The 27,987-nt window shown below is 61.9% G+C and overlaps 2 protein-coding genes across 10 annotated transcripts in view; one reads left to right on the forward strand and one right to left on the reverse strand.

The window, feature by feature from the left end:
* The window catches only part of EVL (Enah/Vasp-like), a 105,350-nt gene extending 94,902 nt beyond the window's left edge, over window positions 1-10,448 (forward strand). For 2 of the 6 annotated variants that reach the window (XM_054715764.1, XM_054715763.1), the window contains exons 8-14: window positions 2,180-2,240; window positions 3,533-3,596; window positions 4,789-4,855; window positions 4,951-5,013; window positions 8,163-8,229; window positions 8,565-8,637; window positions 9,992-10,448. In XM_054715764.1, the coding sequence (XP_054571739.1) occupies window positions 2,180-2,240; window positions 3,533-3,596; window positions 4,789-4,855; window positions 4,951-5,013; window positions 8,163-8,229; window positions 8,565-8,637; window positions 9,992-10,029 (433 nt within the window). In that variant the 3' untranslated portion in view covers window positions 10,030-10,448. The remainder of the gene's footprint in view (window positions 1-2,179; window positions 2,241-3,532; window positions 3,597-4,788; window positions 4,856-4,950; window positions 5,014-8,162; window positions 8,230-8,564; window positions 8,638-9,991) is intronic. The other 4 variants (XR_008556034.1, XM_054715765.1, XM_054715766.1 and 1 more) reach the window with 4 other exon arrangements.
* Window positions 19-27,904, reverse strand: DEGS2 (delta 4-desaturase, sphingolipid 2). 4 transcript variants are annotated; one of them, XM_054715769.1, is made up of 3 exons: window positions 27,753-27,904; window positions 13,816-14,558; window positions 19-1,210 (listed from the first exon to the last, which is right to left on the reverse strand). In XM_054715769.1, the coding sequence occupies exons 1-3, from the start codon at window positions 27,832-27,834 to the stop codon at window positions 1,067-1,069; spliced, it is 969 nt and encodes a 322-aa protein (XP_054571744.1). In that variant the 5' UTR covers window positions 27,835-27,904; the 3' UTR covers window positions 19-1,066. The 4 variants fall into 4 exon arrangements, with proteins under 4 accessions (XP_054571744.1, XP_054571743.1, XP_054571745.1 ...); XM_054715768.1 differs by lacking the exon at window positions 19-1,210 and adding an exon at window positions 4,292-4,604; XM_054715770.1 differs by lacking the exons at window positions 19-1,210; window positions 27,753-27,904 and adding exons at window positions 4,292-4,604; window positions 23,014-23,039.
* Window positions 27,905-27,987: the final 83 nt, after the last annotated feature.

A 27,987-nucleotide genomic window follows, 5' to 3' on the forward strand; every position in this document is an offset into this window, starting at 1 on the left:
AACTTGATTTTACTCGTTAATGTGGCGTGGCAGCAGGAATGCCCTGACAGGTACCCGGTGTCATGGCTCACCTCTCGGGTGCTCCCTGTGGTTCAAGAAAAGCCTGGGCCAGGACCTTGCTCCAGCCGGGCCCCCTCCTGCTGCTGTCACCCTCCGGGCTCTCCCCTCTGCCCTCCAAGTCAGCTGAGTGCGAGCTCCCTGTGTGCCCGGGGTCTTCGTGTCCTTTCACCTCCTTAGATCCGCTCGGCTCTGTGAGGGTGAGGTGGGAGCAGAGGCCCCAGCGTGCAGGTACCTGGTCTGTCGCTTCTCGGCTGGGGCAGAGCCAGCATTTCTTGCCCAAGGCCTCCACAGCACAGGGCCTCCCAAGCCTGCAGCGGGGCCTGAGTGTACAGAGGTAACCAAGAGGGGACAGACAGTGACCAGGTGCAGGGTGACCGCGGCTACAGCATGGAGGGAACGGCTCCTGGGGGAGAGAGCCGGGAGGGCTTCCCAGAGGAGGTTCCACACGTGCTCGGTCTTGAAGGACGAGAACGCTTCTGGGGCTGAGGTGGGAGAGAAGAGCAGTCAGGGCAAAACGAGCAGCGGGTGGAGGGCTCAGTGCCTGGGAAGGCTGAGCCGCACCCTGAGCCCTGGGAGTGGAGAGCACAGCCTCCTCGCAGGTGCGTTGGATTCTATCTCAGAGAGGGGAGCGGGGCCTCCTGGAAAAACAAGGTGTTTTTCAAAAGAAAACATTCACTCTTCCCCCGAGTCCAAAACCAACACGTTAACAATGACAGCTTGGCCTAGATGGCCCAGACCAAAGGGAGAGGAAGTTCCTCAGAACCGGAAAAGGCACGTTGCCAAGAGCGGGTGGGACGCCCGGACGCTGGTGGGCCCCGCTGAGAACAAACACATTTGCACAACTCGACGGGATTCCTTGAGTTGCTCTTTGACGTCCACCAAGAGGTGGATGTGGCGGAGCCCACTTCTTCATGCAGGTAATGGCAGACTGCCTCCTCGCTGGGCGCCCTCCCTGCAGCGCCACCGGGCTGGGGTGGCCTGGCCTGCTTTGGGTGGGAGCAGAGCATCACGGGGCAGAGTGACAGCGGGTCGTCCGGGAAGCGATGATGGTGGCTTGCACCAGTTGTCCAAAGTGAGATGGGGAAAGACAGATTTGCTGTGTGGGGAGGAAGATGGTGTCTGAGGAGCGATAGGTGGGTGGACCTGCTTCCTGAGACGAGAAGACTGAAGAAGGAGCCCTGTGTGGCTGAGGAGCCAGCCGTGTGGGCTCCATCACCCGAGTGATGACATCCGACCTGCAGCCCCTCGCCACTCGCCGGGCCAGCTTCCTTTTTTCTCTTTTTTAAAATATATTTTTTTATTGATTTCAGAGAGGAAGAGAGAAGGAGAGAGACAGAAACATCAATGATGAGAATCATTGATCGGCTGCCTCCTACATGCCCCCTACTGAGGATCAAGATCAAGCCCACAACCCGGGCATGTGCCCCAACTGGGAATCGAACCATAACCACCTGGTTCATAGGTCAACGCTCAACCACCAAGTCACACTGGCCGGGCGTCAGCTTCCTTCTTGATGGGTTGCTCACCCCCAGATCTAAGAGTTCTGTGCACTGGCGGCTTCATAGAGCTGAAGACCCCAAAGGCAGGTCTTGGGGAATATCAAAGTTCTGTGTGTAGATTTGGGAATCGGGCGTTATTTCAAAGCTGCCTTTTCCCATCTCACACATAGGCGGCCACTTAGGTGAGATTTTAAAGTTTGTGGAAAACTGTGGAAACGCGTGAGTTGTCTAGAGGCATCAGCTCGGCTATTCAGAGTCTTTCCTGAGCATGTCCGTTCTCAGTGGTGGTCCATGCTGTGGTAAACAAAAAGGGTCCCTCCTCCCTCCGCAAGGTGGTCTGCTCACCCAGGCAGGGGGCCTGCAGACGAAACGTTCCCACAGCCCTGGCCGGCAGGTCTCAGCCTAGACGGGGCCTCTCCCGTCCCATGTGGCCAGGCCAGTTTCGTGTCCAGGGTCCTGGGACCAGCACAGACCTGGACACTTGGCCACAGACCAGATGGGGGCTTCAAAACAGGTCAGATCCCCCCACGGGATCCTCTGAGGGCCAAGCGTGTCCACACAGAGGCGTCTGGATGGATGCGGAACCTCCAGGAGCTGATTTGCTTCTTGCTCTGTGTTAGGAGAAAAGCGGCCTCCCAGACGGACAAGCCGGCTGATAAGAAGGAAGATGAAAGCCAAACGGTGAGCAAGCGCCCCTCGCACACCCCACCTGCGTGAATACCCGGGAAGGCTCTCTGGCCTCAAGCCAGGCCTTTGGGGCATGAGGTGCACTTGGTGCACGTGATAGGTACGTCCCCAGGTGACCTATAGGAGCGATGGGCACGGGGGGCAGGAGGAGGACGACGGGAGGGCCTGTGGAGCACTCATTGTCACCCCCACGGCCCTGGGCACCAGCCAGTTATGCTCTAACGACCAGGCCCACCGACAGCCCTGTGGCACGCTGGCCAGGCAGCCGCACCAGCTGTGCGACTGCAGAGACGCCCCGCCGTGGGCCAGGCTGTGCACGTGCTGGGGCCCCAGAGAGGGCAGGATGTAGCCTCTGCCCTCGAGGGAGGGGACACAGGAAATACTGAGGGCAGAGAGAGAAGGAGCACCAGGGAGCTGGATGAGGAGCCCCAAAAGCCTGCCTGGGGTGCCCTCGAGAAGCGCCGTTTGCCCTGAGCTTCAAGGCCCAGACCAGAGCAGAGAGCGCAGCGCAGGCAGCGTCAGCAAAAGCACGGACAGGCCGAGGGCCCGGGAGGCGGCTCTGCCCACCCACCTGTCCCGCTGCCTCCACCTCCCACCAGAGACTTTCCACAGAGGGGCTGGGGGACAGACCTAGGGTTTAGAACTCATTTGGCAGCAGCGTTCATGAACTTGTGGGCTGATGGGGACAGAGATAACCTTAGGATCGATTCTCAGCACCACCTCTCAGGTGAAGGACAAGGGGGCCTTCCACAGCCTTCCCCAGCCTGGTCCCTGGGAAGGGGGCTGTGGGTGGCCACAGCACCCTCTAGGGTCACCCAGACATCTGGTCCTCACGTCAGCCATCAGAGGCGGGAGCCAGGCCCAAAGAGCAGAGGTCCCTTAGGTGGGTCCCACCTGGCTACGCCCCTCACAATGGACAGCAAGGCAGAAGCTGCTCCTGGGCCGGGAGTGGCGGGCACACCCAGGAGCTCAGGCCGCCGTTGTGCGGAGGGTCAGGCCCTCGGCGGGCTGCGGAGGGTTGGTGCAGCCGTAGAGTCTGCCCCACTAGGCAGGAGCCTGTGTCTCCCTGCAGCCCTCTCCTTCCCTGATTCCATGGGCCAGACCACCTCCCACCCGGACTTAGGGTTTCATTTGTTAATAATGCTCATTCTGCCAATTATAAAAGTAACATATGTTCCTTAAAAAGAAATCTAGGGTTTTCTAGATGGCCCTGGTCACAGGCATCCAGCCCCTGCCCAACAGCCTTCGCAAGCAGACTGACGGCCAAGCTTTTTTCCCCATTTTAGGAAGAGCCCAGCACCTCTCCATCTCCGGGTACCCGAGCAGCCAGCCAGCCACCCAACTCCTCAGGTAAGAGGCGCCCTGCCCGGCCTGCGCGCAGCGTCTCAGAGCAGGAGGCACTCCCACAGGAACACGATCCGGTCCCTCCGCCGCACTTTACAAACGAGCAGAGACGGCCAGCGGGGCTGCGCTAGGGGTCTCCCTGCCACCTCCCCCGAAGCCACCACTCCGGTGAGCCCCAGGCTCCCTCGGTGCCCAGGGCAAGGAGTGCTAGCGTCCAGGGGATGGCTGCCCGTGGGCATCAGAGCTGCCAGGCCGCAGAGCCCACCCACCCAGCCCTGCCTTCCCCACACGAGAGGAGCGCTGCCTGCCCCGCCTCGTGGCCTGGGCTCTGTTGGCGCGTCTGCCTCCCTGGCGGGATTGCTCTGTGTGATGCCGCGTGGGCTCTCGGTGAATGAGTGTGTAAATACCACCCGCCCAGGCCATGGGTCTGGGTTGGCCCAGTGTAGGAGGTCGAAGCTCAGTGTGGTTATATGGTGGTTCGCTCAGGGCCACACGCCTGCAGCGTGGATGCGTCCCAGCTCCTGTGCCAGCAGTTCCCAGGGGTGGCTTTCAGGAGCCCTGCCTTGGCCTGCGGTCGGCCTCTCTGCTGCCTGGGCATTTTCCCTTCTGCCTCTCTGCTCATCCACAAAGTCAGTGAATTCCATTCAGTTTGACAGATCTCTTGACAAAAAGGGAAGTATAATTTAATGCCACTTAATTTAAAAAAGAAAAGGGAAAACCAAACCAGCCCTCACGCCCAGGACAGGGAAGGGCCAGCTGTCCTGTGGGGAGCACCACGGAGTCAGAGGCAGCAGGTGCTCATGGGGCCCCAGGGGCCTGGCCCCCAAAAGCTAACGTGGGCCTCAGGCTGGTGAGCACCTGGCGCGGCTGCCTCTGCCCGCTCACCCCCGCTGGCGCCACGCCCACGGCAGAGGGCGCAGCTGAGAGCTCCTTGGCGCTTGGTTTGCACTTCACGGAGGGTGGGCTTTCATGGTGAGGCTCAAAACCAGACCACACGTCAAGGCCAGCCGGGTCCTGCGTGGGGGAGACACGGGGGACAGCAGGGTCATCCACAGGCTGTGAGAGCTGCCGGGGCCAAAGGGGACTGAGGACAGGCCAGGCGTCAGCTCCCCCAAAGCAGAGCTTCCTGAGGGATGTTGGGCGGGGGCCTGGGAGTCCTCTCAGCCCTAAGGCTCCTCGTCCTGACGTGACTTGACAGAGGCCGGCCGGAAGCCCTGGGAGCGGAGCAACTCCGTGGAGAAGCCCGTGTCCTCGTTGCTGTCCAGGTGAGCGGGCCCCGGGGAGGTTCGAGCTGCGCCGTCGGTGGGGCCGAGGCCGCCACGGTGCCCATTCACATGTCTGTTTCATTCCCCTGCCCTAGAACCCCGTCCGTGGCCAAGAGCCCTGAAGCTAAGAGCCCCCTTCAGTCGCAGCCTCACTCTAGGTACCAAATGCCTCTCTCTGGGGCCTCCATTGTCCCCTGCCCGTGACTAACACCAGCCCCTGTCCTTGTCCTGTCATCTAACGGTGCTGTGGGCGATCTCCCCCGAGACCTGGGGCCAGGTGTGGCTGGGACCGCTTCCCCCTCCCTCCCAGGGAGGGAGAGACGGGCCGGGAGGGCGGCCTGCCCACAGGGCATGAGCTGAGCTGAAGTGAGTCCCAGCTCCGGGCTCCCTGTGTCGTTGGGCACGTCCCCCTCCCCCACCCCGTGAAGAGGTCTGTCGGCCTCTGCCTCTCAGGCGGTCGTGTGGACAGCTGTGTGGACAGGAGCTGGACAGGAAGTGCTCACCAGCCACAGCTGCGCCCCACAGCTCAGCCATGCGGGGCCTGGCCCGGCACGCCGCCTCCTCGCCTTCCTCCCCGTACAGTTTCCGGCGGATGCTGACCATATTTCCCAAACCCAGAGCTGGTATGGTAACAGGATAGGATATTTGAAACTGAGGAAGCCCCGAAAGTCAGCCTAGCGGCCCCATAGTAACCAGAGGCCAAGTTGGCCTTAACTGCAGCTCCAGAACCCGGGTAAGAAATGTCTCCATTGCCACCAAGATTGAGGGAAGCCACTCGTGTGGCAGAGCAGGTGGCCTCTGAGGCTGGTCTTGCAGAGCAAAAGGGGGGATGAGCAGAGCGCGCTGGCCTGGCCCTGGCCGGAGGGGCGATGACACTTGGTGAGCAGGGGGAGGACTCAGGGATAGCCAGGACTTGTCCAGGGCCTGTGTCTGCCAGCTCGGGCGGGGGGGGGGGGGGGGGGTCCTGCTCATCCTGCCTGCAGGGACCTCGTCTCTCTTGGGAAGGCCTGTGGTTGGACGGCTGTGGGTTCTGACAGGTGCTCGGGCGGCCCGGAGGGTCACCTGGGAGACAGCACTGGGGACAGGCCTCCCTCAGTGGCATTTGGGTGGCTCTGAGATTGGGGGGATTGCCTTCCAATCGGCGTGGAACTGCTGAGAGGCCCTGTGGCTACAAAGTGAGCAGGGAAGAGGAAGGGCAGTGGGCAGGAAGGCGTCTCGTCGATTGGATTCTGGGTGCGGGCCCAGTGTGCGCGCCCTCAACACAGGCGCTGGGCTGTCAGCTGTTGGGGAGCTCACTCGGCTGTGAAAGGAGGTACATGGAGGGGCAGGAACAGAGCAGGCCCAGGAGGAGGCAGGGTGCCCAGGGCACGGTGGTCACTTCCTGCTGCTGGAGGAAGGGCGGGCCGCCCGTGCCCCTTAGAAGGGGACTCTCCAGCCCTGAGACAGATCCGTTCTCTAGCGTGGCCGTCCCTCCGGCAGGGGCGTCCCTGCGCTCACCGAGTGTGACAGTGTCACCATCTGGGGCTGTTGGGTGTACATGCGCCGTATGGAGAGAACGGAGGCACGGAGAGGTGAGGCAGTTGGCCCAGGTGACTGAGAAAATTTCTGTTGCAACAGGGACTGAACCTACAAGATGGGCGTGATGGCCCTGGGGGTCTCAGGCTGAACCCACAATTCCTTACAGACTCACTTGGGACCACGTTTGGCCTCTCTCTTGAGTTCATCTGGGAGGGCGGGGGAGCATTTTATTTATTCATTCGTTTTAATTCAGTTCTGTGCCCTGGGCCACTGAAGTTTCCTATGGCATGCAGCGGATTTTCCCAGCTGTATTGTTACAATTGACACCTCCATTGTGCAGGTGGAAGGCAGACAGCGTGGTATTCGACATGTGCGTACACTGTGCAGTGATTTCAGGGAGCTCAGTTAGCCTCGCCTGGTTACCTGTGTGTGTGCGGTGAGAATCTCAGGATCTGCTTCCTTAGCTACTTTGAAGCACACAATACAGTGTTGCCACCCAGTCACCATCCCCAGAGCGGATCCATCTGCTAACCGGAAGTGCGTGCCCTGGACCCCCTCCACCCGTCCCCCTCACCGCCCCCAGCCCCTGACAACCACCAACATATTCTTTGTTTTGATAAGTCTGGTTTTTTTTTAGATTCTACATACAAGTGAGATCATACCATGTCTGTCTTTCTCTGCCTGGCTTAGTCCACGCAGCCTCATGCCCTCTAGTCCATCCATGTTGCCACAAATCGTGGCTTCCTTCTGTCTCACGCCTGAATAATTCCACATGTGTATGTTCCACATCTTCTTACCCACCGTCTATCCATGGACACTTGGGTGGCTTCCGTGTCCTGACTGCTGTGGCTAATGCTGCAGGGAACATGGGGGTGCAGGCACCTTGTCAAGATTCCCTCCTCCAGCGATGGCATCTCCTCCACATAAACCCAGACGTGGGCTCGCTGGCTGTTTTCGTTGTTTGCGGAGCCTCGTGCTGTTTCCCAGCGAGGCTGCGCCAGCACCGCAGCGGTCACGCCTCCTCTCCTGGCCGTGGACAACACCGGTCCTCGATTTCCCCGCACGCTCTCATCCGTCCGGTCACGGTGTGTCCACCAGCCGTCACTCCCACGGGCCCTGCAGCCGTTCGGCCACGTCCTTGCCCTGAACCCGCAGGCCCCGCCCACCTCTCTGTCCACGTGGAGAGAAATCGGGCGTTTTGCTAAGATTTTCCAGGAAAGATTGATGTGGAAGAGATGTTACATTTCAAACCAGCCAGCTTTAGTTCAGAAACTTCTCAAAGACGCAGCCCAGGAAACGGAAGCCTTTGCCTCCGAAGAGCAAAGCCACGTCCAAGGACGTTGCCTGCGGTCAGGCCTGTAAGGGGCGTGTTTGCTGCACGGGTTTTGCGGTTCGCATTGTACTCAGTGCCGCCATTGCTGGTTTCCTATTTGCGGCGAGGACTAGCTTGTCGGTCGGTGTTTTCTTTCCCGGAGAGGCCTTGTGCGCGGGCATCGCTGCCTGAGAGAGCTCTCAGGTCAGAGAGCAGCTTCTCGGTCGGACCCTGAGCCCTGCCTCTTGGGCTGGGAAACATGGTCACAGCATCCCTGAGGTCCTGGAGGCGGCGCCGAGCCCGCCTCGGTAGCCAAGGAGTGGCCACAGACACCAGCGAAGAGGGTTTGAAGGGCCACGGGACGGGGCAGTCTCATCCCGCAGGGCCCGCCCCAAGCAGGAGGCCCTGGTGCGCCCAGTGCCTGCTCAGGCTCCGTCCCCGCCCCCTGCCTCACTGCACCCGCCGTCCTCTCCCCAGGATGAAGCCGGCCGGAAGTGTGAACGACGTGGCCCTGGACGCCTTCGACTTGGACCGGATGAAGCAGGTGAGCCTGTCCTTTCCTTCGGCGGGGGCACACTGCGGGCAGCCCCAGGGGGGCCCTCGCTGCAGCACAGTCAGGGAGCCAGCAGTGGAGGCGGTTGTAGCATTTGTCCCCAGGCCCACCCCTGCCCCCATCGCAGAAATAAACATCCCCCGCCGCCCGGGCACTCCAGCGGGGCCTGAGGTGCTGGAGGCCAGGCGGGGCCGGCCAGGGTGTCCCATCCCCGGGCACACCATCCTCCCCCCAGCTCCAGGGTGTGGGTGAGGGTGATGTAGGGGCTGTGCTCCGGAGGGAGGCCCAGGACACCCCCGCCCCTTCCAACACCTCACCCCTGCAAGGCCGGCTTCCCACAGGAGATCCTGGAGGAGGTGGTCCGAGAGCTCCACAAAGTGAAGGAGGAGATCATCGACGGTGAGTCGGGCTCACCCTGGTCCTGAGGGCGGGCAGAGCCGCCGCCACCAGAGCCGCACAGCACGGAGCCAGGGCGGCCCAGCCAGGAGGCGTCCAGGGCCCCGAGGCCGTTGGCTTTGTACTTGGGAGGTTTCATTCTCCCCCTAACAGCCCACAGGCCCTCCCCATTCTCTAGTCAAGCAAACTGAGGCTCAGACGAGTGAAGGGACTCGCTAAGTACACACACCTCCCAGGAAGCAGAGCGGTTGTGTGACCCTGACCCGGCTCCCAGCTGCTTGGCCTGGGCTGGGGGAGCAGGTGGTGGCGCTCCCCAAGGAGCCTGGTTCCAGAGGGCAGGGCCGGCCACCGTGAGTCACACCCGCCCGGGCCCCCACCCAGCCTTTGATACAGCGGCTCAGATCTGGAGCCAGAGGGGAGGACAGGGCTCCCAGCAGGGCTGGCTCGGCCCCGGGACAGCAGGGAGGCGCCTCAGGCCCCACCTGCTCCCCACCAGCGGGGGATGAAGTCACAGCTGGGTGGCAGAGGGCTGCCTGGACTCTGGAGAGAGGAGGTAAGGGTGAGAGCCTACCTGGGTGACGGAGCCACACCCTGTTCTGGTCCCAGCGGAGAACACTGGGTTCCTGTTTGTCGGGTCCCCGCAGGCCTGAGCTGGACAGATAAGGAGTTAATGAATAGAGAGAGCGAGATGGAGCTGGAGCCAGAACGGAGACAGGCCAACCATTAACTCGGCTTTATAGCTGGGCGACCCCCAGGAGGGGCTGCCTGGGGCTGGCAGCAGCCTGTGGGAGGGAGCGGGCAGTGGGGCAGTGGGCCACGGGCACAGGGGGAAGCTGCCTCAGCGGTGGGCGGCCCAGGGAGTGCGGGCTCTGCTCTGCGGCCTGGAAGCAGCCTTTTATCTGACGAGGCCCCGCTCTCATCAGACTTTCTCTGGCGGCCTTGGCTCCAGGCCCGGTCCAGGGAAAGGCCCAGATTTGGGGGAAATGCTGGGGGTGGGGACAGGAGGAAGCAGAATCGCTGCCCTCCTGGGGGAAGAGCTCCGGCCAGGGAGTGGGGGGAGGGGTGCCCACCTGCCCAGACCTGTGCCTGCCTGCCCCTGGTGCCTGCCTGCCCCTCCCGGCTCCAAGGCTTCCTGCAGCCACTGCCCCCACCCCAGTGGGCCTCTAGCAAGACTGCCAGCTGGGGGTGCATGGGAGCCCCACAGACCTCATCGGGCCTCTGACCTCAGCGAGCCTGGGTCTCAGGAGACCAGAGGCACAGGAGCTACCTCACCGGGGGCGGGCCCAGCGGAGGAGGAGGGGGGCTGGTTCCCGCCACACCTGAGCCTCCCTCTCCTCTCCTCTCCTCCTGTCCTCAGCCATCAGGCAGGAGCTGAGCGGAATCAGCACCTCGTAGGTGTGCAGGGCCCGACCACGGCCCAGACGGACGGAGGAGCGCAGCCCCGGTCTCCAGCCACCGAGTGCGCCCTGAAGCTGGATGTGTTTCACTTCAAGTCTTAACCTGTGAGAAATACTACAATGAGGGGGAAGTTCAATTCCTGGATTTTTTTAGATTCTACCTGACACAAAACACCAGGTCTACTCGCCTTTTTTTGTATTTTATATTTGTCTATTTAAGTGTACATTTCTTTTGGTTTATAGAAAAGACACCCCCAAACCACACGCTTCATTAGGTGGTTCCGCGTTCCTCCTGGGTGCCCCTCGCACCTGGGCCTGGCGCACTGTGCCAGCAGCTCCTCCCAGCGTCACGGTGTGAAGTCTGTCCACGCCCCTCGGTGTCTGTGTCCACGTGGTAATAAACGCTTACTGTCCACACACCGGCTTCCGCTCATTCTCTCGCCTCCTCTTGGTCGCTGCTGGCTGGGGCACCCCTTGTTGGGGAAGGCCCCCCATCAGGTGACCAGGAGTAGTAGGACAAGATGAGGGCCTTGCGGGGTAGCTGGGCTGAATTCAGACGTGGGATGGACGGGAGGGTGAGCAGGCAGTTCAGGCACTTCCTGTGGGGCCTGGGGTGGCCACGGGAGCCACACCCACAGGGGAGTGGGAAGTGGCCTTGAGTGGCACCCTGGCCTGGAACATCAGAGGGAGTCCGCGTGCGCTCTGACCAGCAGGGCTGGGAGGAGGAACCCCCTGCACCCTCCACCGCTTGTTTGGCTTTGCGTCTGCTGAGCCCCCGCAGGGATGCCCCCGAGCCACCTGCCAGCCCTTCTCAGACCAGCCAGGGCGAGTCTGCCTCTCGGCCTGGCCAGTGGGCAGACCTGGAAGTCCAGTGACCACCCCACGGCCACCAGACACAGCAGTGTGCCCAGCTCCTGGCCCAGCCGCGTGAGGGCCACGGGAGGAGGGGGGAGGCAGGCCCCGGTCTGGCTGATGACGGGACCGATTTTCCTGGTCAGACTCTGGACATGCTTCATCCCATTGAGTGTCCTCAGCTCTGAAGGGAAGAGGGTTGATCTGCCCGCCAGGAGGTGGGCCCCGAGGCTCCGGTCTCGGAGTGCTGGCCCGAGTCAGCTGCTCTCCTGCTTCCTCCCGCCTCCCAGGCCAGGAGGCCTGCAGTCTCAGGGCTGGGAGAAGGGGGCCCAGGGCGGACAGGAAGGATGCCTCCCGAGGTCAGCCGTGCCATCGGCCTCATCGAAGTCAGGCCAGAGCCATGTCCCCCTCACAGAGACACGGGACACCCGCTTGTCTCCCTCTGACTGTGGCCCCTGGTCTGTGAGAATCTCAAGTCCCATATCTCAGCTGGTTGGGAGGACAGACCCCATGGTGTGAAGCCTGAACCCTCGAGGCTCTGAAGGCTTCCCACGAGGGTGCAGGCTCGAGGCTGGATTGAGCAGGGGGTGGGGGGACTGGAGCAGATGACATGGACCGAGGGGAGGCCATGGCTGCAGCACCCAGCAGGGTGAACATGAAGGAGGGCTTCGGGGCACATGGACTTGGCAGGCATGCAAGGCCTTCTGCTGCCTACACCCCCAAAGGCTGCCCCCCACAAAGGCAGGGCCCTCAGGAAATGCTGCCTAAGCACCCAAGTGTGGGAGCAGCAGCAGCCCCAGGGGCGGGAGCAGGTGGGGACCACCTCCAGGCAGCCAGGGGCCGAGACCCCTCAAAAGCATGCCGTGGATGTGGAAAGAAACGCTGGTTTAATTTAGGGCAGGGGCACACCAGACAAATCAGCCCGTGGAGGCTGCGCACAGAGCGTGGGAGGCAGGGAGGCCCAGAAAGGGCGGCCTGGCCTGAGGCAGCAGCGAGTCCGCTGCAGAGCCTGTGTCCGCTGTCCCGGCGCGGTCCCGGAACCTGGGGACAGGCAGCAGCCCGGGGTCCAGGACCAAAGGCAGCCAAGGAGTTCTGAGCACCAGGCTGCGGGCAGTGGCGGCAGCTCCGCAGCGACGGGCCGGCGCCGGCGGCCCAGCTCACAGGCCGTCCCCTGCCAGCTTGCACACCCGCTTCACCCTGGCGTAGGGCCCCAGGGAGTCCTCGAACACAAAGTCCCAGAGCACCTTCACCCACGAGTGGTGCTGCGGCAGGTGGTCGTAGTACTCGGGCGCGATCTTCCGCACCTGCGGGGAGGTGGGGGTCAGAGGCCAGGCCTTGGCACAGACAGGCCTCTGCCACACGTGTGCACGTGAGCATGTACACAGACACGTGAGCATGTACACCCAGACACGTGAGCGTGTACACAATGACACACACCCTGTCATCTCCAGGGTGCCTGTGTCCAGCTCAGCCCGGCAGGAGGCTGGCTGGTGCCGGCCGTTAGCCCGGGCACAGTCTCTGCCCCCTGCCCAGGTTCAAATGCACCTGTCCCCGGAGCCAGCTGGAGTTCTGATCCGGAGCCGGGGCGGCCGGGCTGTCTTTCCTCAAGCACCTGCCCAGTTCCGAGGCACAGCCTGGCCCGGTCATTCACGCTCCTCACCCGTCCAGCCCTCCCCAGCCTGCAACCCTCTGGCCTTGGCTCCCACCACACCCCCCATCGCCCTCCTCTCAACCTCAGTACTTATTTCCCAAATGCCTATTTGCACCCTTCTCCCCTTCAACTCCTCGCCCTGCCTGCACACGACCCCCTCAGCCGCCTCCTCCGGGAAGTGCTCCCCGCCTCAGCACCGGCAGCAGCAGCACCGCCGCCCCCATGGAGGGCACGGGGCACCCCAGTGCTCAGGGCCTGCGTCAGAGCTGCAGACGGGCTCAGGGAGACGAGGTGACCTGCACGGGCGCAAGCGGGGCCGTTCACTTTGCCCGGAAGTAAAGACTCGCAACCACCCAAGTCTAGGTTCTGGCTCTGCTGCTTCCTGGGACAGGCACCTCCCCTCTCCACCTTTACCTTCTCATCTGTGAAATGGGGATAATGGGTAAGGCGGGCACCTGCCAAATCGGCTTGTGGTGAGGCTTAAGTGAGGTGGTGCTCAGCCCAGAGCCGGACCTCAGTGCCTTCAGCAGGACGGGAGGGGGAGGGCTGCGCACACAGGATGTCAGACTCTCGGTCACACAGGCCAGGGCGCAAACACCTGCACACCCAGACAAATGCTCACACATAACCATATGCACACATACATGTACACACCGGCACACTCATAGGCACACATGCAAACCCCCAAAGGCATGTGCACACCCATGCACACACAGAAAACCCCACTGCCCCCTCTCCTGCCCTGAGGGGCACCTCAGCTCTTTCTATCCCACCCACACCAGACTGAACGCCTCCTCCTCCCCGCCCTGCCCTCCCTCCTCCTTCAGAAATTCTCCATCCCCAGGCCTCCCAAGGCAGAGCCACCAGCCCAGATGCTTCCACTCGGCACCAACTCAGGCCGAGCCCCTGGGGTCACAAAGCCTCCCTGTCCTCTCTGCCCTGTGGGGCCCCTAGAAAGCAGTTTGCCCCAGGATGCACAGCCGGTACAGGCCCTGGCTGGGCTCCATCAGGTCTGCATGACACTAAGCGGTCTGAACTGTAAATGCGCCTCGAGCCCCTGCCCTGCCCGGATTCACCTTGTCACTCTCCAGGCCCACGCCCCACCCCTGTGCGGCCTCTCCCTTGGCCCTGAGACCACAACTGAGAATGCGGCCACTCCATGGTCAGCATGAAAGGAAAAGGAGGTCAGAGCCTGGCCCCAGGTCCACCCCGCCACACCTCCCGCCTCCTCAGACACCGCGCACCCCTCACCGCCGCGCCCCGGCCCACGCGGCCACCTACCAGGGGCAGGTTGCAGCCGGGGATGCTGGGGAAGTCGTGGTGCTCCATGTGGTAGCCCACGTTGAAGGTGATCCAGTTGAGGGGCCCATAGTAGGAGTAGGTCTCGTGGCCCTTGAGGAACATGTAGTGCTCAGCCACGAAGTGGCCGGAGATGGGGTGCAGGCCCAGGCCCAGCAGGGTGCTGGCCAGCAGGTAGACCATGGGCTTGAGCCCCCAGAGGGCGAAGATGGCCGCGTCGGCCGCCAGCTGGACCAGGGCGTTGAACACCTCCATGCGCGTCAGGGCCTTGGGGTTCACGCAGAGCGGCCGCAGGGAGTAGAACAGGGGCTGCAGCACCAGCCAGAGCAGCTTCCGGGCCGGCGTGCAGAAGAGCCAGCCCTCCAGGCGCGTGGGCACGTCCACGTCCAGCCCGTCGCCGCCCAGGTAGCGGTGGTGGTCCACGTGGTACTTCTTGAAGGAGGCGGCATAGGGCACGCCCACGGGCAGGTTGGCGAAGATGGCGAACCAGCGGTTGTGGGCGGCACGGCCCGTGCCAAAGGCCGTGTTGTGCGAGATGTCGTGGATGGCCAGCGTCAGCGAGTGGTTCACGCAGCCGCCGAAGGCGTAGGCCCAGAAGAGCAGCCAGCGCCACGCCAGCCCCCGCACCAGCCAGCAGGCCAGCAGCTGCACCAGCACCAGCCCCAGCACCGTCCACTTGAGATGAGGGTCCGGCCGCATCAGGGCCTTGATGGCCGGGTACTTGGCTGCAGGTAAGGCCAGGAGAGAAGGCGGTGAGAGGGGTGTGGCTGCATGGGCCCCCAGCCATATGCCCCCTCTCCCTTCCTCCCTCCCTTCATTCCATTTGTCCCACTGGCTTCCCTCCGGTCCTCCTCCACCATCCACTAAGCCCCCGGGCAGTGACACGGGATAATTAGCCCTCGAGGATCATGCTAAGACCTTGCCCTGCGTGTGATTCTGGACGTAGGACCAGCCGGGCCTGTGGGCGCCCAGTCAGTCAGACCTGCCTCCTCCCCACCGCCTGGGGGCACTGGGGACACTTCATGGGCGGGGGGGCGGGCGGTGTAGGGGGGCTGTGCCATCAGCCTAAAGAGCAGGTGTCCCCACAGGTCACAGAAATGTGGTCAGAAATCAGAGCAGCTGCAGAGCCAGGAGCCGCTGGCTGCGCCCATGACCCTCACACGCGGTGCAGCAGGTGCCGCGGATTGGGACCAGGTGGACCAGGCACATCAGGAACCGGGAGGGGCAGCGGCCAGGGGAGGGGCCATGGAGGGCTCTGGCTTGCTCTCAAGGGTTTCCGTTCTTAAAACAAGATCTGAAGGAAGGGCCATAAAATGTTGAATGTGTTTATTTTGGAGGGTGGGTGTTCGTTATAGTATCTTTTGTATTTTCTATGTTTCGTTTCTCAGAAAAGGAAAAAACAATGAGAGTTGGGGTTGGCCACGCCCACGGAGGCCTTCCCGGCCCAGAAGCAGCAAACCCTGCAGGAACAGGGGGGATGGGTGGGGGGGGGTACCCTCTATCAAGACAGCCGTGCCTTCTAGAAACCTCTGCAGCTGCCGGGCAGGAGGGGCCGGCAGGGCCAGGCCGGGGAGGGTGCTACGTCCAGGGACAGGGACAGACAGGGTGACAGACGCCCGCCAGGTCTGTTCCGTCCCGCCTCCCAGGGCACAGCAGGTGGGCACTCAGCGCCGCGATGCACAGAGGGAAACTGAGGCTATAAGGGTGGGGCTTGTCCCAGGGCCCCCCTCCTCAGCAGTGGGCAGCCTCAGGCTCACCCTCCCAGGCTGTCCCATGAAGAGGGTCCCAGGACAGCAGCAGAGGCTGGGCCCCAACTGGACTGGCCAGGCCAAGGCTGAGTCCTGCCCAGCTCTGCCCAGCTCTTTCGTCCAAGTGACCCAGGCAGTGGCTCCCCCTCTGTGCTTGGTCCGGAAGGATGTGACAGCCCAGCTCAACCGCCCCAAGGCCCTCCTCCCTCCTGCCAGCCCGGTGCCCCATTTCCAGGTGAGGAGACTGCGTCTCAGGGAGATGCCCGGGCTCAGCCGGCACCTGAGGCCACGTCCCCAGCCTCCCTCTTGAGAAGATGCATCTGGCATGGGGACGCCAGCCTTCAAGGTGTAGTTACGTCTCTCCCGTGACTAAAGCTAAGCCAGGATGTCCGGCTACAGCACCCTTTCTGTCAGAGCCACCCAGCAGGAGACCGGGCTGTTTCAGAGGTGGCGAGCTGCCTGTCCCTGGCAGTATGCAAAGAGAAACGCAGCAACATGGCAAAGGGATTCTGCTCCAGAGGGAAGACTCAGGCTCACAGTCGGAGTCGTGTGGCCATGGGTTCGTGCCGCCTCTGTGGGCTGTGGTGTCCAGTGTGAGACGGCGAGGACACGGTGCACGTCCCAGAGTGTCTGTCCCCTCGGACCAGTCCTGGCTCCCGGACAGCAGGACAGCCCTCATCTGCTGGGAGATGCTGGGGTATCAGGGTCCCCAAATCCTAGCATCACAGGCCACCTCTGCCCAGGAAGCCAACAGAATCCCCCAGGCAGTTGCCCACATGCCCGCCTACCCCCCAGCCTTGGCCTCGGCTGGCAGCCGCGGCGATGTGGGCTCCATCTGCGTGAGCAGTGGCTCCACACAGCCCTCCGGACAGCCTGCCACTGGCTGAGTGGCCGATGGGTCTCAACCCAACAGCAGCTGACATGGGTGGGCAGAACCAGCCAGAGCCCTCCATGGCCCCTCCCCTGGCCGCTGCCCCTCCCGGTTCCTGATGTGCCTGGTCCACCTGGTCCCAATCGGCGGCACCTGCTGCGCCGCGTGTGAGGGTCACGGGCGCAGCCAGCGGCTCCTGGCTCTGCAGCTGCTCCCCGCCCCACTCCCACCCCAGCCACCCTCTCTGCAGGGAGGGGCCCCCTGGGGCCTGAGCCCGTGATCCTGGGAGCTCCCTCCCTGCCACCGGCCAACGACACCACCCAGTCAGCTCCGCAAGCACGGCGGTCACAGCGCAGCGAGAAAGAGTGAGCGAGCGAAGAAAGCGTGAGTCAGCCCCCTCCTCCGGCCACGGGAGGCCACAGCCGTCCCTGAGCGCTGGGAGGGAGCCGCGTCCAGAGTGGCTCCAAACCCAGTTCTGGACAAGGATCTTCTTTATTTTACTTTATTTTTTGTTAATCCTCAGCTGAGGATATTTTTCCATTGATTTTTAGAGAGCGTGGAAGACAGAAGGAAAGACAGAGAGAAACATCCATGTGAGAGAAACACATCAATTGGTTGCCTCCTGCACGCACCCCGACCAGGGCCGGGCTGGGGAGGAGCCTGAAACCAAGGTACGTGTCCTTGACCGAAACTGAACCCAGGACCCTTTGGTCTGCAGACCAACACTCCCTCCACTGAGCCAAACCAGCGAGGGCTGGACAAGGATCTTGAATCCACAATACGTAACGATCTCCTACAACTGAACAACAAAAGGCAAACAACCCGGTTTAAAAACCGGCAAAGGCCTTGAATAGGCATTTCTCCAAAGATGTGCAACTAACCAATGAGCACATGGGAAGATGCTCAGTGTCATCAGTCGCTAGGGACACGCAAATCAAAACCACGATGAGATACTGCTTCGCACGCACCAGGACGGCTTCATTTAAAAAGCAGAAAGTGACCGGTGAGGACGATGTGGGGAGATGGGAACCCTTGTTTGTACGTTACTGGTAAGATCACAAAAACGGAACAGCTGCTGTGGACAACAACTTGATGGTTCCTCAAAAAAAAAAAGTTAAACACAGAATTACCATATGACCCAGCAATTCCGCTCCTAAATATACACCTAGAAGAATGTAAGCCCTGGCCGGGGAGCCCAGGTCCCGATGCTCCAAGGCTGTGGGTTCGATCCCCGGTCAGGGCACATTCAAGAAGCAACCAATGAAGGCATCAATAAGTGCAACAACAAATCGATGTTTCTCTCTCTCTCTCTCTGTCTCTCCTCTCTCTAAAATTAATTGTGGTAAAATACATAGAACATAAAATTTGCCATTTTAACTATGCTTTGTTTTTGTTTTTCTCTTTTTAAAAAATTTCTCAGCTCCAAGCAGGTAACCTCAGCTCCAAGGAGCCGTCTCTGAACCACGGACGCGGTCACCGGCAGGATGGACGGGTGAGCCCAGGACGCCCAGGCGGAGGCGGGAGCAGGGACTCAGGCTACGCTATGCTTGGCGATGGCTGGTCAGCACATGCGCCCAATGAGCAGGGTTCAGGCGCACACAGTGCCAGACCCCTGCTGCACGTCACGCTTCCTGAAAGCCTTAGGCCTGGGAGATGGTGGGGACCCTGCTGAGCCAATGCCAGGCTGGGTAACTGCTCTCCCGGGCCTGCCCCGTGGTGGCTGCTCGGGGCGTGGCTGCACAGTGGGGGGCCAGCTGGCTGCCCAGGAAAGGCCAGAGGTCCCGTAGGGTGCTCGGCACCCCAGCATCATCCCACCAGGTGGGGCGAGAGAGACCAAAAGACCCAGGCGGGGGGTGGGGGAGAGAGGCAGGTGGGCAACTTGTGGACCCCACTTGGGAGGGGGGCCGGGGGCAGGCCTCATCCCAGCGTATTCCTGTCCCAAAAGGGGTCACAGTGAGCGGGATACTTCTGAGGGTGTTGCCCAGGAAGATGGGTGCTCCAGTGGAGGATGGGGGCTTGGGGGCGGGAATCCGGCAGGGAAACAAGTTTCCCGTGATGGCCAGGGCGAGAAGGAAGTACCAGCAACCTCCTCGTCAGGAATGCCCTCGCCCACAGCCCTTGCCCACAGCCGGGAGCCAGGCAATCGCATGCAAAGTGCCCTGAACCTTTGCATACCTGGCTGCGGGGCGGGGACCGCAGACCCAGAGGCTCCAGCCTCCCGCTCACCAGCCGTGGCCTCTGGGCACCAGCCTCTCCCCTCGGGCAACTGGGGGCCAGGCCCTCACCTGCCAAGGCGCACCTGGGAGCCAGCCCAGCCACCAGCCTCCACGGGTGGGCCTGCCCTGCTTCCCCTTGGAAGGGGGCCAGGCCTGGGGCCGGAGGGCGGGGCAGGCCACACCTGCGCCAGGTGAGCACTGACTCGCAAGCTCGGGGCAGCTGAGCGGACCCTGGCCCCAGGGCCCAGGCCAGCACACAGGCCACTCCTGTGCCCCTCAGAGGCAAGGGCAGTCCCAGAGCTGCCGGCGGTGACCTTGGACAGTGGGCCTCCGGTGCCCTCCATCTGTGGGAACAAAGGAGAAGACCCCTGGGTGCCTTCCCTGCCCCTGCCCCGCCACCTCTGGGGGCCTGGAGCCCCTTCCTCCTTTCCCAGTAGAAGCTCAGGCACAGGGTGCCAGGTTCCCAGCCCCTCCCCCAGCCGCCCCACCTCCCAGCTTGGGCTCAGCGCCTCCGATGCCCGCCTGAGCCCCCAAGCCCCCGGAGTGTTATGACTGCGGTTAGGAAGCACAGTTCTCGGACCTGAGGGCACGCACGGCCATTTCTGACCTCTGGGTCCGTGGGTGCCGCTCGGGGAGGCCAGACTGGCCCGGGTTGGCTTTTACCTCCGCTCCCGGCCCAGAGGGTCCCTGGACCTGGCCATCCGGCTGGAGCAATGAAATGTGGGGCCAAGGGGTGAGGCAGCTGGATGCTGGCAGCTCGGGGGGTGACCCCCAAGAGCGTAAGCCCCAGATCACCTCACTGGGCCTGAGAGCACCTTCCCCCACAGAGCAGGGAGGAGCCCACAAGTCCGCAGGCCCAGCACAGCCCTCAGGGAAGCATGCAGAGCAGGCACCGAGGCCTGCAGCCTGGTCCCGGGCGCCTGGGCTAAAAGCATGGGGGCGGGGCGGGCTCAGAGGGGGGCTGGCACCCATCGTGCTGGGAAGTGAGGCTGGGAGGCCTCCAGTGGAGTCCCCAGAAGGCCCCTCCAGGACTAGGGCTCCTCTGGACCGTCCTAACAGCCCTGTGGCCAGGAGCCCGCTGGCTCCCCACCCCGCCTCCCCGTCCCTTCACCCACGCCTGCCAGATGGAAACTCAATCCTCACTCAAGGGAAACAAATATCTAACCTTTTCAGTTCCAGAGCTTCCGGCTCCCTGACGAGTTGGGAGGCCTGGGGGACCTCCCGGGGAGCCGCTCTGAGGATCACCAGCCACACAGACCCAAGGCTGAGGTCACTGGGCAGGGCAGGACTTGGGGCAACTGGAGCCATGGGCTTAGGGTGTCAGCTGGGGGAGGTCAGGGAGAGTCACAGGAAGACAAGACGGGGGCCCATTGAACTTGGCAAGGTCATGGGGGCCTCAGCAGGAGCCATTTCGGCACAGCCAGGGTTGAGATGGCCGAGAGGTGAGGTGGTGAGGGGCATGTGCGGGCATGGAGGGGCAGGACGCAGGGTGGGGTCACGGACAAGGCAAGCAGTGCTGGCCCGACAGGAGGGCCTCTTCCGGGGGCTCAGGGAAGGCAGACGAGGAGAGCGGGTGTGAGTGGGGAGGGGGAGAGAACCAGAACCGTACCCCCAGCCACCCCAGGAGCCCTGGCCAGGCTCTGCCCCCGTGGGACCTCAGCCAGAGCAAGCGTGGATGGCCACTTGGAACCAAAGACAACACGCCAGTGCAGACGGCTCCGGGCAGCGGCCCGGCCACAGCCGCTGGCCATGAGTGACAGCATTGCTAGAAGTCACACTGTCCAGGCACAGCACAGAAGGGAGGCTCTGAGGCCCAGGGAGGCCCAGAGACGGTCAGACAAGGCAGGGAAAGGCTGGCTCTGGGGCAGCTGAGAGGACCTTGGCTCTGGGACCCAGAGCCAGACGTGACCTTGGGACCCCCCAGGCCAGGCCTGCAGGATGCAAGGGGGACCAGGCCTGGACGCAGAGACCAGCAGGGGCTGCATCCCCAGCATCTGACACACACTCACCCAGACACACACACACACACACACACACACACACACACACGCCCAGGAGGGGACCACCCCCATCACAGAGCAGAGGAAACAGGTTCCACCACCAGTGAAACACCTGCCTAGTTTCCAGGGGCCCCTCTGGAGGGTGGAATGAACCTCAGCCCCCAGAGGAGCTGGGCTGCCCGGTTCAGGAGAGCCGCACTGCAGCCCGGCTCAGGCCCGCCGCTGTGTGCCCTTGGGCAAGGCCCTGTCCCTCTCTGGGCTGCTTCCTCACCAGGGCGCCCACTCAGACAGCCCTGGGGCTGGGGGCACATGGAGGTGGGGTCTGCCCTGGGGCTGGGGGCACATGGCCACCTCGGGGTGAGGAGGCGGCAGGTGCTCAGGGGCTGGAAAGCAGGGCTCCAGCAGGTGTATGCACTTACATGCATTACATATATTTACATACATGACAGGCTGGGTCATCAGGACCCAGAGAGCAGCGCAGGAGGGCACGCCTGCTGGGAGGGCAGCCTGACCCTAAACCCACACCAAACTCAGCTGTGGACCCACAATTCCTCCCAGAACCTCTCCTGGCTGCTGCTGCTGGGCCAGCCGAGCGGAGGGAAGATGGCAGAGCCGCAGCCGGGCAGGGGAGGCGCTGGGCCCGCACCCCCGCAGACAGCGGGGTCCCCAGGCGGGCACGAGGCTCCTGCCCTCAGCGCAGGCCTCCACTCCGCCCTGGGGTCCGGCTGGCGATGAAGTCACCCCCCTGGTCTTCAGCGGGGCTCCTCCCCTCTCTCACCTGGACCTGTCACACACCAGGCCCGGCACCGGCTAGGACGGCTCCACCCCCAGGGCCGCCAAACACCACTGCTGCCCGTCTCCTGTGACGGCCCAAGTCTCGAATGTTCCATCCCAGAGTCAGCTCCTGCTGCCACCTGCCTCCGAGCTCCCGCCTGACCCTCCGCACGCACACAAGCCGCTGCGCACAGGGCACCGGGAGCCCGCGCCTTCCCTCCCTGTCCCCACCCGCGGCCCAGTAACCGGACCTCCGACAGCCTCTCCTGACAAAGGCGCCAAAGCCCTGCTAATCCCACGTCCCGGCCCGCTTCCTCGCAGCACGGCGGGCGCCTGGTGCGCCAGCTCCCAGCTCAGCCTCCCGCCTTTCCGCTCTGGAGCCAGAAGGCGGCCTCGCCCCGTCTGGTCCGCGTGGGAGGCACTCTGGGACCCGGTTCCACCGAGAAAAGGTGGAAAGTGGCCCAAAGTGCCTCCAGCAGTCGCTGTTCGCCTCCTCACCTGCCGCTTGTTAAACCTGCTTGTGCTGGTTGACAAATATTTGCTGAAGGTCTGTGGCAGCCAGGCCCCGATCACAGAGATGGAAGGGGTTCCCAGGCTGCGCGGGGTGGGGTGCCAGGGCATGGGCAGTGTGCCCCGGAGAGAATGTGCCAAGAGAAGGAGACACACACACAAAGCCCAGTGACAGGCCAGCCAAACTCAAAGGAGAAAGAATGTGGGTTTAGCCCCGCAGGTGTGGCTCCGTGGTTGAGTGTCCACCCGATGTGCCAGGGTTCAATTCCTGGTCAGGGCACATGCCCAGGTTTCAGGCTCGATCCCCGGTGGGGGTGTGCAGGAGGCAGGCAATCGATGTTGATGTTTCTCTCTCATCAATGTTTCTCTCTCTCTCCCTCTCCCTTCCTCTCTCTCTAAAATTCAATAAAAAGTGAATTTTTTTTTAAAAGAATTTGGCCCTGGCCGGTGTTCTTAGTGGTTAGAGCATCATCCCTATGTGCCAGGGTTGCGGGTTCGGTCCCAGTTGGGATGTGTGCAGGAATGAACCAATGAATGCATGGGCGGGTGGAGCAATGGACCGGTGTTTCTCACGTGTGCACAGAGTGCTGGCTCTCTCTCTCTCTCTCTCTCTCTCTCACCTCTCTCTCTCTTTCTTACTCTCCAAGTCAATAATTTTTAAAAATTTTTTAAAAGGATTTGGAGCCCTGGCTGGTTTGCTCAGTGTCAGCCCAGCCAGGGGCCCAGGTGGTAGTGGGCTCAATTCCAGGTCAAGGGCACGTACCTCATACACAGGTTCAATCCCCAGCCTGGTCACAGAGAGAGTGGGAGGCAGACAACTGATGTTTCTCTCTCTCCTCCCTCCCACTCTCTCTAAAAATCAATGGGGAAAATATCCTCACTCCAGGGTGAGGACTTAGAAAAAGGGATTTGGGCTTGAGAATATGGGGTGGGGCTGTGGAGTGACCTCGAGCGGTCATAAGGCATCTTTTTCAGGTAACAGAGATACTCTAAGATGAATGACTAAAAACCATTGGACTGTGCCTTTAAAATGAGTAAATGTTACAGTATGTAAATCATACCTCACAAAAGCTGGTGCAAATCAAGGAAGGCGGGGGCCGGGGGAGGCACACACCCATCTACACGGAGGCTGGAAGGGGACACGTGATTTGGCACCTGTCAGGGGTCATGTGTCAGGGACCGAGGACAGACTGCGGCTCGGTCCCACCTCTAACTCGCTGGGTACCAGTGGGCAAGCAACAAGTTCCCGGGGCCCTGCTGTGCATAAAACGTGCAAATGTCTACGAGGCAGAGCAGAGAGGACAGAAGACACACGCCAGTGAAAAGCCCACGGCCAGCCAGGGGAGGTAGCTGTCACCTGGGCCAGCACAGGGCCACCGTAAGACAGAGTGAAAAACAACGCTCAGGAATCAAGACAAAGGACAACTTTGCCCTAACCGGTGTGGCCCAGTGGATAGACCGTCGACCTTCGGACTGAAAAGGTCCCAGGTTCGAATCCTGTCAAGGGCATGTACCTTGGTTGCGGGCACATCCCCAGTGGGAGGTGTGCAGGAGGCAGCTGATGGATGTTTCTCTCTCATCGATGTTTCTAGCTCTCTATCCCTCTCCCTCTCCCTTCCTCTCTGTAAAAAATCAATAAAATATATTTTTAAAAAAGGAAAAAAAAAGAAAAAGGACAAGTTTGATGGAAAGGGAACCAAGGGCGTGACAGGACGTTCACAAAAGAAAGCCGTGAACGCAGGAAGAGCAGCTCAGCCTCACTAAGCAGCTGAGAAATGCCACTTAAAACGGGGCGCCGCCCTAGCCAGCTTGGCTCAGTGGATAGAGCTTTGGCCTGCGGACTGAAGGGTCCTGGGTTCGATTCCGGTCAGGGGCACATGCCCGGGTTGAGGGCCCGATCCCCAGTGGGGGGTGTGCAGGAGGCAGCCGATCACTGATTCTCTCTCATTACTGATGTTTCTCTCTCTCTCTCTCCTCTCCCTTCCTCTCTGAAATCAATAAAAATATTTTTTTTCAAAAACGGGGTGCCTCCCAACCACCAGCTGCAAGGATGACACCTCGCACTGCGAGCCCCTCAAAGCGCTGGGCTGGAGCCAAGAACTCGCCGGCTGTTTCGTGGGCTCCCTCAGACTCTCGGAAGCCAGGGCCGCACCAGGCCACGCCGGGTGGAGGTGGGCCTGGCCCTGCCCTCGGGGAAGCTCACAGGTGACTGGGGAAGTCAGAGAGTTGAAGCAATCACCCTACAGATCATGGCAGGATTGAAGACAGGGCAAAGGCCGCAAGGTAAAGGTGCCCGGGCCGCTGTGGGAGGAGCAGGGAGCAGGAAGGAGGAGCTCAGCGGGGAGGTAGGGGGAGGTAGGTCGTGGCGTGGGCCAGCTCCTCCCTTCCCAACTCCATGATCAGTGATGATGCATGTTGATCACTTAATATTGATCATAGTAGAAATATTTACAAATATTTACCGATCGGGGCTCTTGTTCCCTCCAGAGACTCGATCACGTAACGTTCACCACGCAGTGTGTGTGTGTGTGTGTGTGTGTGTGTGTGTGTGTGTGTGTTGTTAGGGAGTGTTTTAGAGAAAAGGGACATTTAGGCTGGAACCTGCAGGATGCATAGGAGTTCGGTAGAGGGAAAGAATCCAGGCAGAGAGAACAGCATTTGCAAAAGCCACGAAGTAGGAAATGGGCAGAAGGCAGGGTGCGTTCCACAACGTGGCTAGAGAGCAAAAAGTAAGGCGGGGGCCGGCCAGGGCCTGGGTGTGCCGCACGGGCCCAGGCAGAAGCGGGGATTCCAGCAGGGAGGCCCGGGGAGGGTCTGAGCACAGAGGACATAACCAGGTCAGTCGGGGTCCAGGAGGAACCCCGCCAGGATCACCTATTCTCTGTGCTGCTGTGGGCCAGACCCACAGCACCCCTTCCCGCCTCCTCACCCATGCCCTCCGCATGCCCATCACAGCTCACCGACCAATCACAGGGCCCACAGCTCGGGCCAGAGATCAGCTGGCTCCAGGGGAGGTCCTGCTACTCCGAGCAGGAGGGGGAGGAGGCACCCCCTCTCTTCTGTGGAACCTCGGGGCTGGGTGGGCACAGACTAGGCATCACCAGCAGCCTGCCTGGAAGAAGGCAGGGTCTGTGTGCTGACTGCAGCAGGGACAGGGGCGCGAGAGGATGGCCCTGTGACCCACCTGCTCTCCCCCGGCAGCCACATCCCTGTGGTCGGGTGAGACCCGTCCCCACATCCCCAGAGAGCGGAGCGGAGGGCTCAGCCAGTTCTGGTCTGGATCTCACCGCTTTGCCGCCGAGACATCCCCAGCCAAGTTCTTCCCTGAGCAAATAATCCAACCCGTGCCAGCAGTCTTACTTCCTTGTTTTCCTTTGATTATTTGAACTGCTTTTCACTATTCGTGTGCCCTGTTTTTGTAAGTCAAGAACAAAAACAAAATCACAAAGCTATTTGTTGTTGAAAAGACAAATCCAAAGCCTGCCTTTTGGCCACACCTGGCTTGGGTTCTGATCTCCACCAGACAGACTCCCAGCGCAGGAAGCCTCGGCCCCGCCTGGGACACAGGGCTCCGAGGGGCTGCCGTGGGATCCCCTTCTGCTGGGACACCGAGTCCCGGGAGCAGGTCCCCACCCAGGCAGGCGGGCAGAGCTGCACGTGGACTTTGGCCCTGCCGGAAGAGCACCCGCAGCTCTGTGCCAGGACTTTCTGGGTCCTGACTCTGAGATTAGGATCTTTATTGAGCATCCATTTGCCCTGGCAGCTTGGCACGGGCACAGCAGACACCTGGGTGGGACACAGCAGATGCCTGGGTAGGGCCGCAGCACGTCCTGAGCAGGAGACTGCCTGAACACCAGCCGGGCCTCTGTGGCCTCCAAGCTGTGTGGCCGTAGGCAAGCCACGTCCCCTCTCTGAACCTCATGCTGCTGCCTCTTCTGTAAAGAGATGCTGGCTGGCAGTTACCCATAAGCCATCTCTCCAGCTGGAAATGGCACAGGTGGTCCCTGTCCTTGGGGAAAACACGGGCCTGACCGCAGGAGGTAACAGCTGTCAGGAAGGTAACTTAACATTCCCTCCATTTCACCTGCACAACATCTCTGTTAGGAAAGTATTACCACGAATCCCTTTTAACGCCAATAAGCCTCAGCTTCCTCATCTGTTTATTGGCTTGCCTGAGGTCACATGGCTAGTGAGTGCGTGTTGAGTCCTTGCCAGGAGATCACTGCACAGCCATGCCCTGGACCCCTGCAGACTGCCCCAAAGAGACAAGGACCCCTGGCCTGAAGCCACGGGGCTCCCTCGCCCAGCCCGGGTCCACGAGGGAAGCCAGGGGGGCTTCCTGCAGGAGGCGAAACCGAGCAAGAGCCCGTTGGGCAGAGCAGGGGAGGACACTCAGGCAGGGGAATAGCAAATGCCAGGGAGGGAGGGAGAATGTCCCAGGCTTCAAACTAGATGCAAAGGGAGGACCCCACAGCACCCAGGGGGAGTGGAAATGATCAAGGCTCCCTGGAGACTCAGCCCTTGAGAACTTGTGTAGCCCCTGGCCTGGCCAGGATGCCCCCCGCTCCAGTCCTCCAGCCTTCCTGGTCACCTGTGCAGCCAGCGCCCAGGACTGGTGCCGGGCCGTGGCCCCTCTCTTTAGAGAGGTCCTTCTACAAATCAATGTCTCTCTCTCTCTCTCTCTCTCTCTCTCTCTCTCTCTCTCTCCTTTCCTTTCTCTCTCTGTAAAAATCAATAACAATTTTAAAAAGTAATAAGGTGCATATTTCCATAGTCTTGGGGTGGGGTGAGGAGACACGGAAGGACAAGCACTACAGCCAAAAACGAATCCCTCCAAACGCATTAAGAAAACAGCTCCCGTGATCGCACAAGGCAAGCTGTAAAGGAGAAAATGCGTTGCAACCTGTAAGACACGGGGTTCAAAGCCTCCAATGCCAAGAGCTCTAACAATCAACACGCAAAAGACCAACCCGAGAAAAAGAAGCGACGCTGGCCAGAGAAACACGAAATCCGGTTATTAAATAAACGTACATGAGACCCACAGCGGACACTCCTGCATTCTCAGCCTCACCGGCAAGGTCAGAGGTGCTGCCAGCCAGCGGGGTGTGGGAGGGAGGCAGGCTCCGGTCCACCCGCGGACGCCGCCTGGCACTGGGGGGCGTCCCGGGGGCACCTCATAAAGGCTGTTTTGGAAGTGCGGGCCCTGTATCCCTCCATCCCGGGCCCAGAGGAAGGCGCGGGCGTGCGAATCCGCAGGAGGAGCGTGCGGGTCAAGATGACCGGGTGGGACACTGGACGAGAGCGGGGCGGCCACCGCGCGTTCAGCCACAAGATCCAGGACAGGATCCTCCGGGCGGGATCCTCTGTACAAGCTCTGGTTTTCAAAGCAGCTGAATCTCTGGCTCAGCATTAGCTTCCATCGGGGTGCCCATTCGGTCTACCCTCGGCGTGGGGTGGGCGTGGCGCCCTCTCGGCGGCCGCGGGAGTGACGGGAGCGTCCCCGGGCGGGGGCAGCGCATCCCCCGCAGCTGGTCCCTGTGGCCAACACCTGCGCCGCCGCGTCCCGCGTCCGGAGGCCCCAGGTTTGCGCCCGCGTCTGAGCCCGGGTCCCCACCGGGACGCAGCAGCTGAGACGTGCTCCCCGGCGCACGGGCCCCCGCGTCCCGGGTCCCAACACGGAGGCAGAGGCCGGGCGGGGGGACGCGAGGGGACGCGGGCCGGGGACGCCGGCGGAGGGGAGCCGCTCCCACCTCCCCGGAGCAGGGGTAGGGAGCGCCCAGGGGCCTCGGGCGGCGCTCACCCAGCATCTCCTTCCGGCGCTGCGTGTGCGGCTGGTCGGTGTAGACCCACTCGAAGTCGCTGCGACCCGCGCTGTTGCCCATGGTGGGCCGGGAGCGCGCACGGAGCAGGGAGCAGGGCACGGCGTCTGCGCTCCACCTGTCCCGGGTCCGCGCCGCGCGAGGCCGGTTAGGGGCTTGGGGGCGGGGCCTCCGGGGGCGGGGACTGCGGGGGGCGGGGCCTCCGGGGCGGGGACT

Source organism: Eptesicus fuscus, chromosome 5 (assembly GCF_027574615.1).
Source record: "Eptesicus fuscus isolate TK198812 chromosome 5, DD_ASM_mEF_20220401, whole genome shotgun sequence".
Taxonomy (NCBI): domain Eukaryota; kingdom Metazoa; phylum Chordata; class Mammalia; order Chiroptera; family Vespertilionidae; genus Eptesicus; species Eptesicus fuscus.

Bases quoted from the DNA above. Each gene is read 5' to 3' on its own strand.
- DEGS2 (XM_054715768.1), bottom strand. From the start codon at position 27,834: ATGGGCAACAGCGCGGGTCGCAGCGACTTCGAGTGGGTCTACACCGAC. The intron at 14,559-27,752 runs GTGAGCGCCGCC...CCTTACCTGCAG, and splicing joins GCGCCGGAAGGAGATGCTGG to CCAAGTACCCGGCCATCAAG. The intron at 4,605-13,815 runs GTAGGTGGCCGC...TCCCCCACGCAG, and splicing joins CCGGCTGCAACCTGCCCCTG to GACCCGGCTGGCCTTGACGT.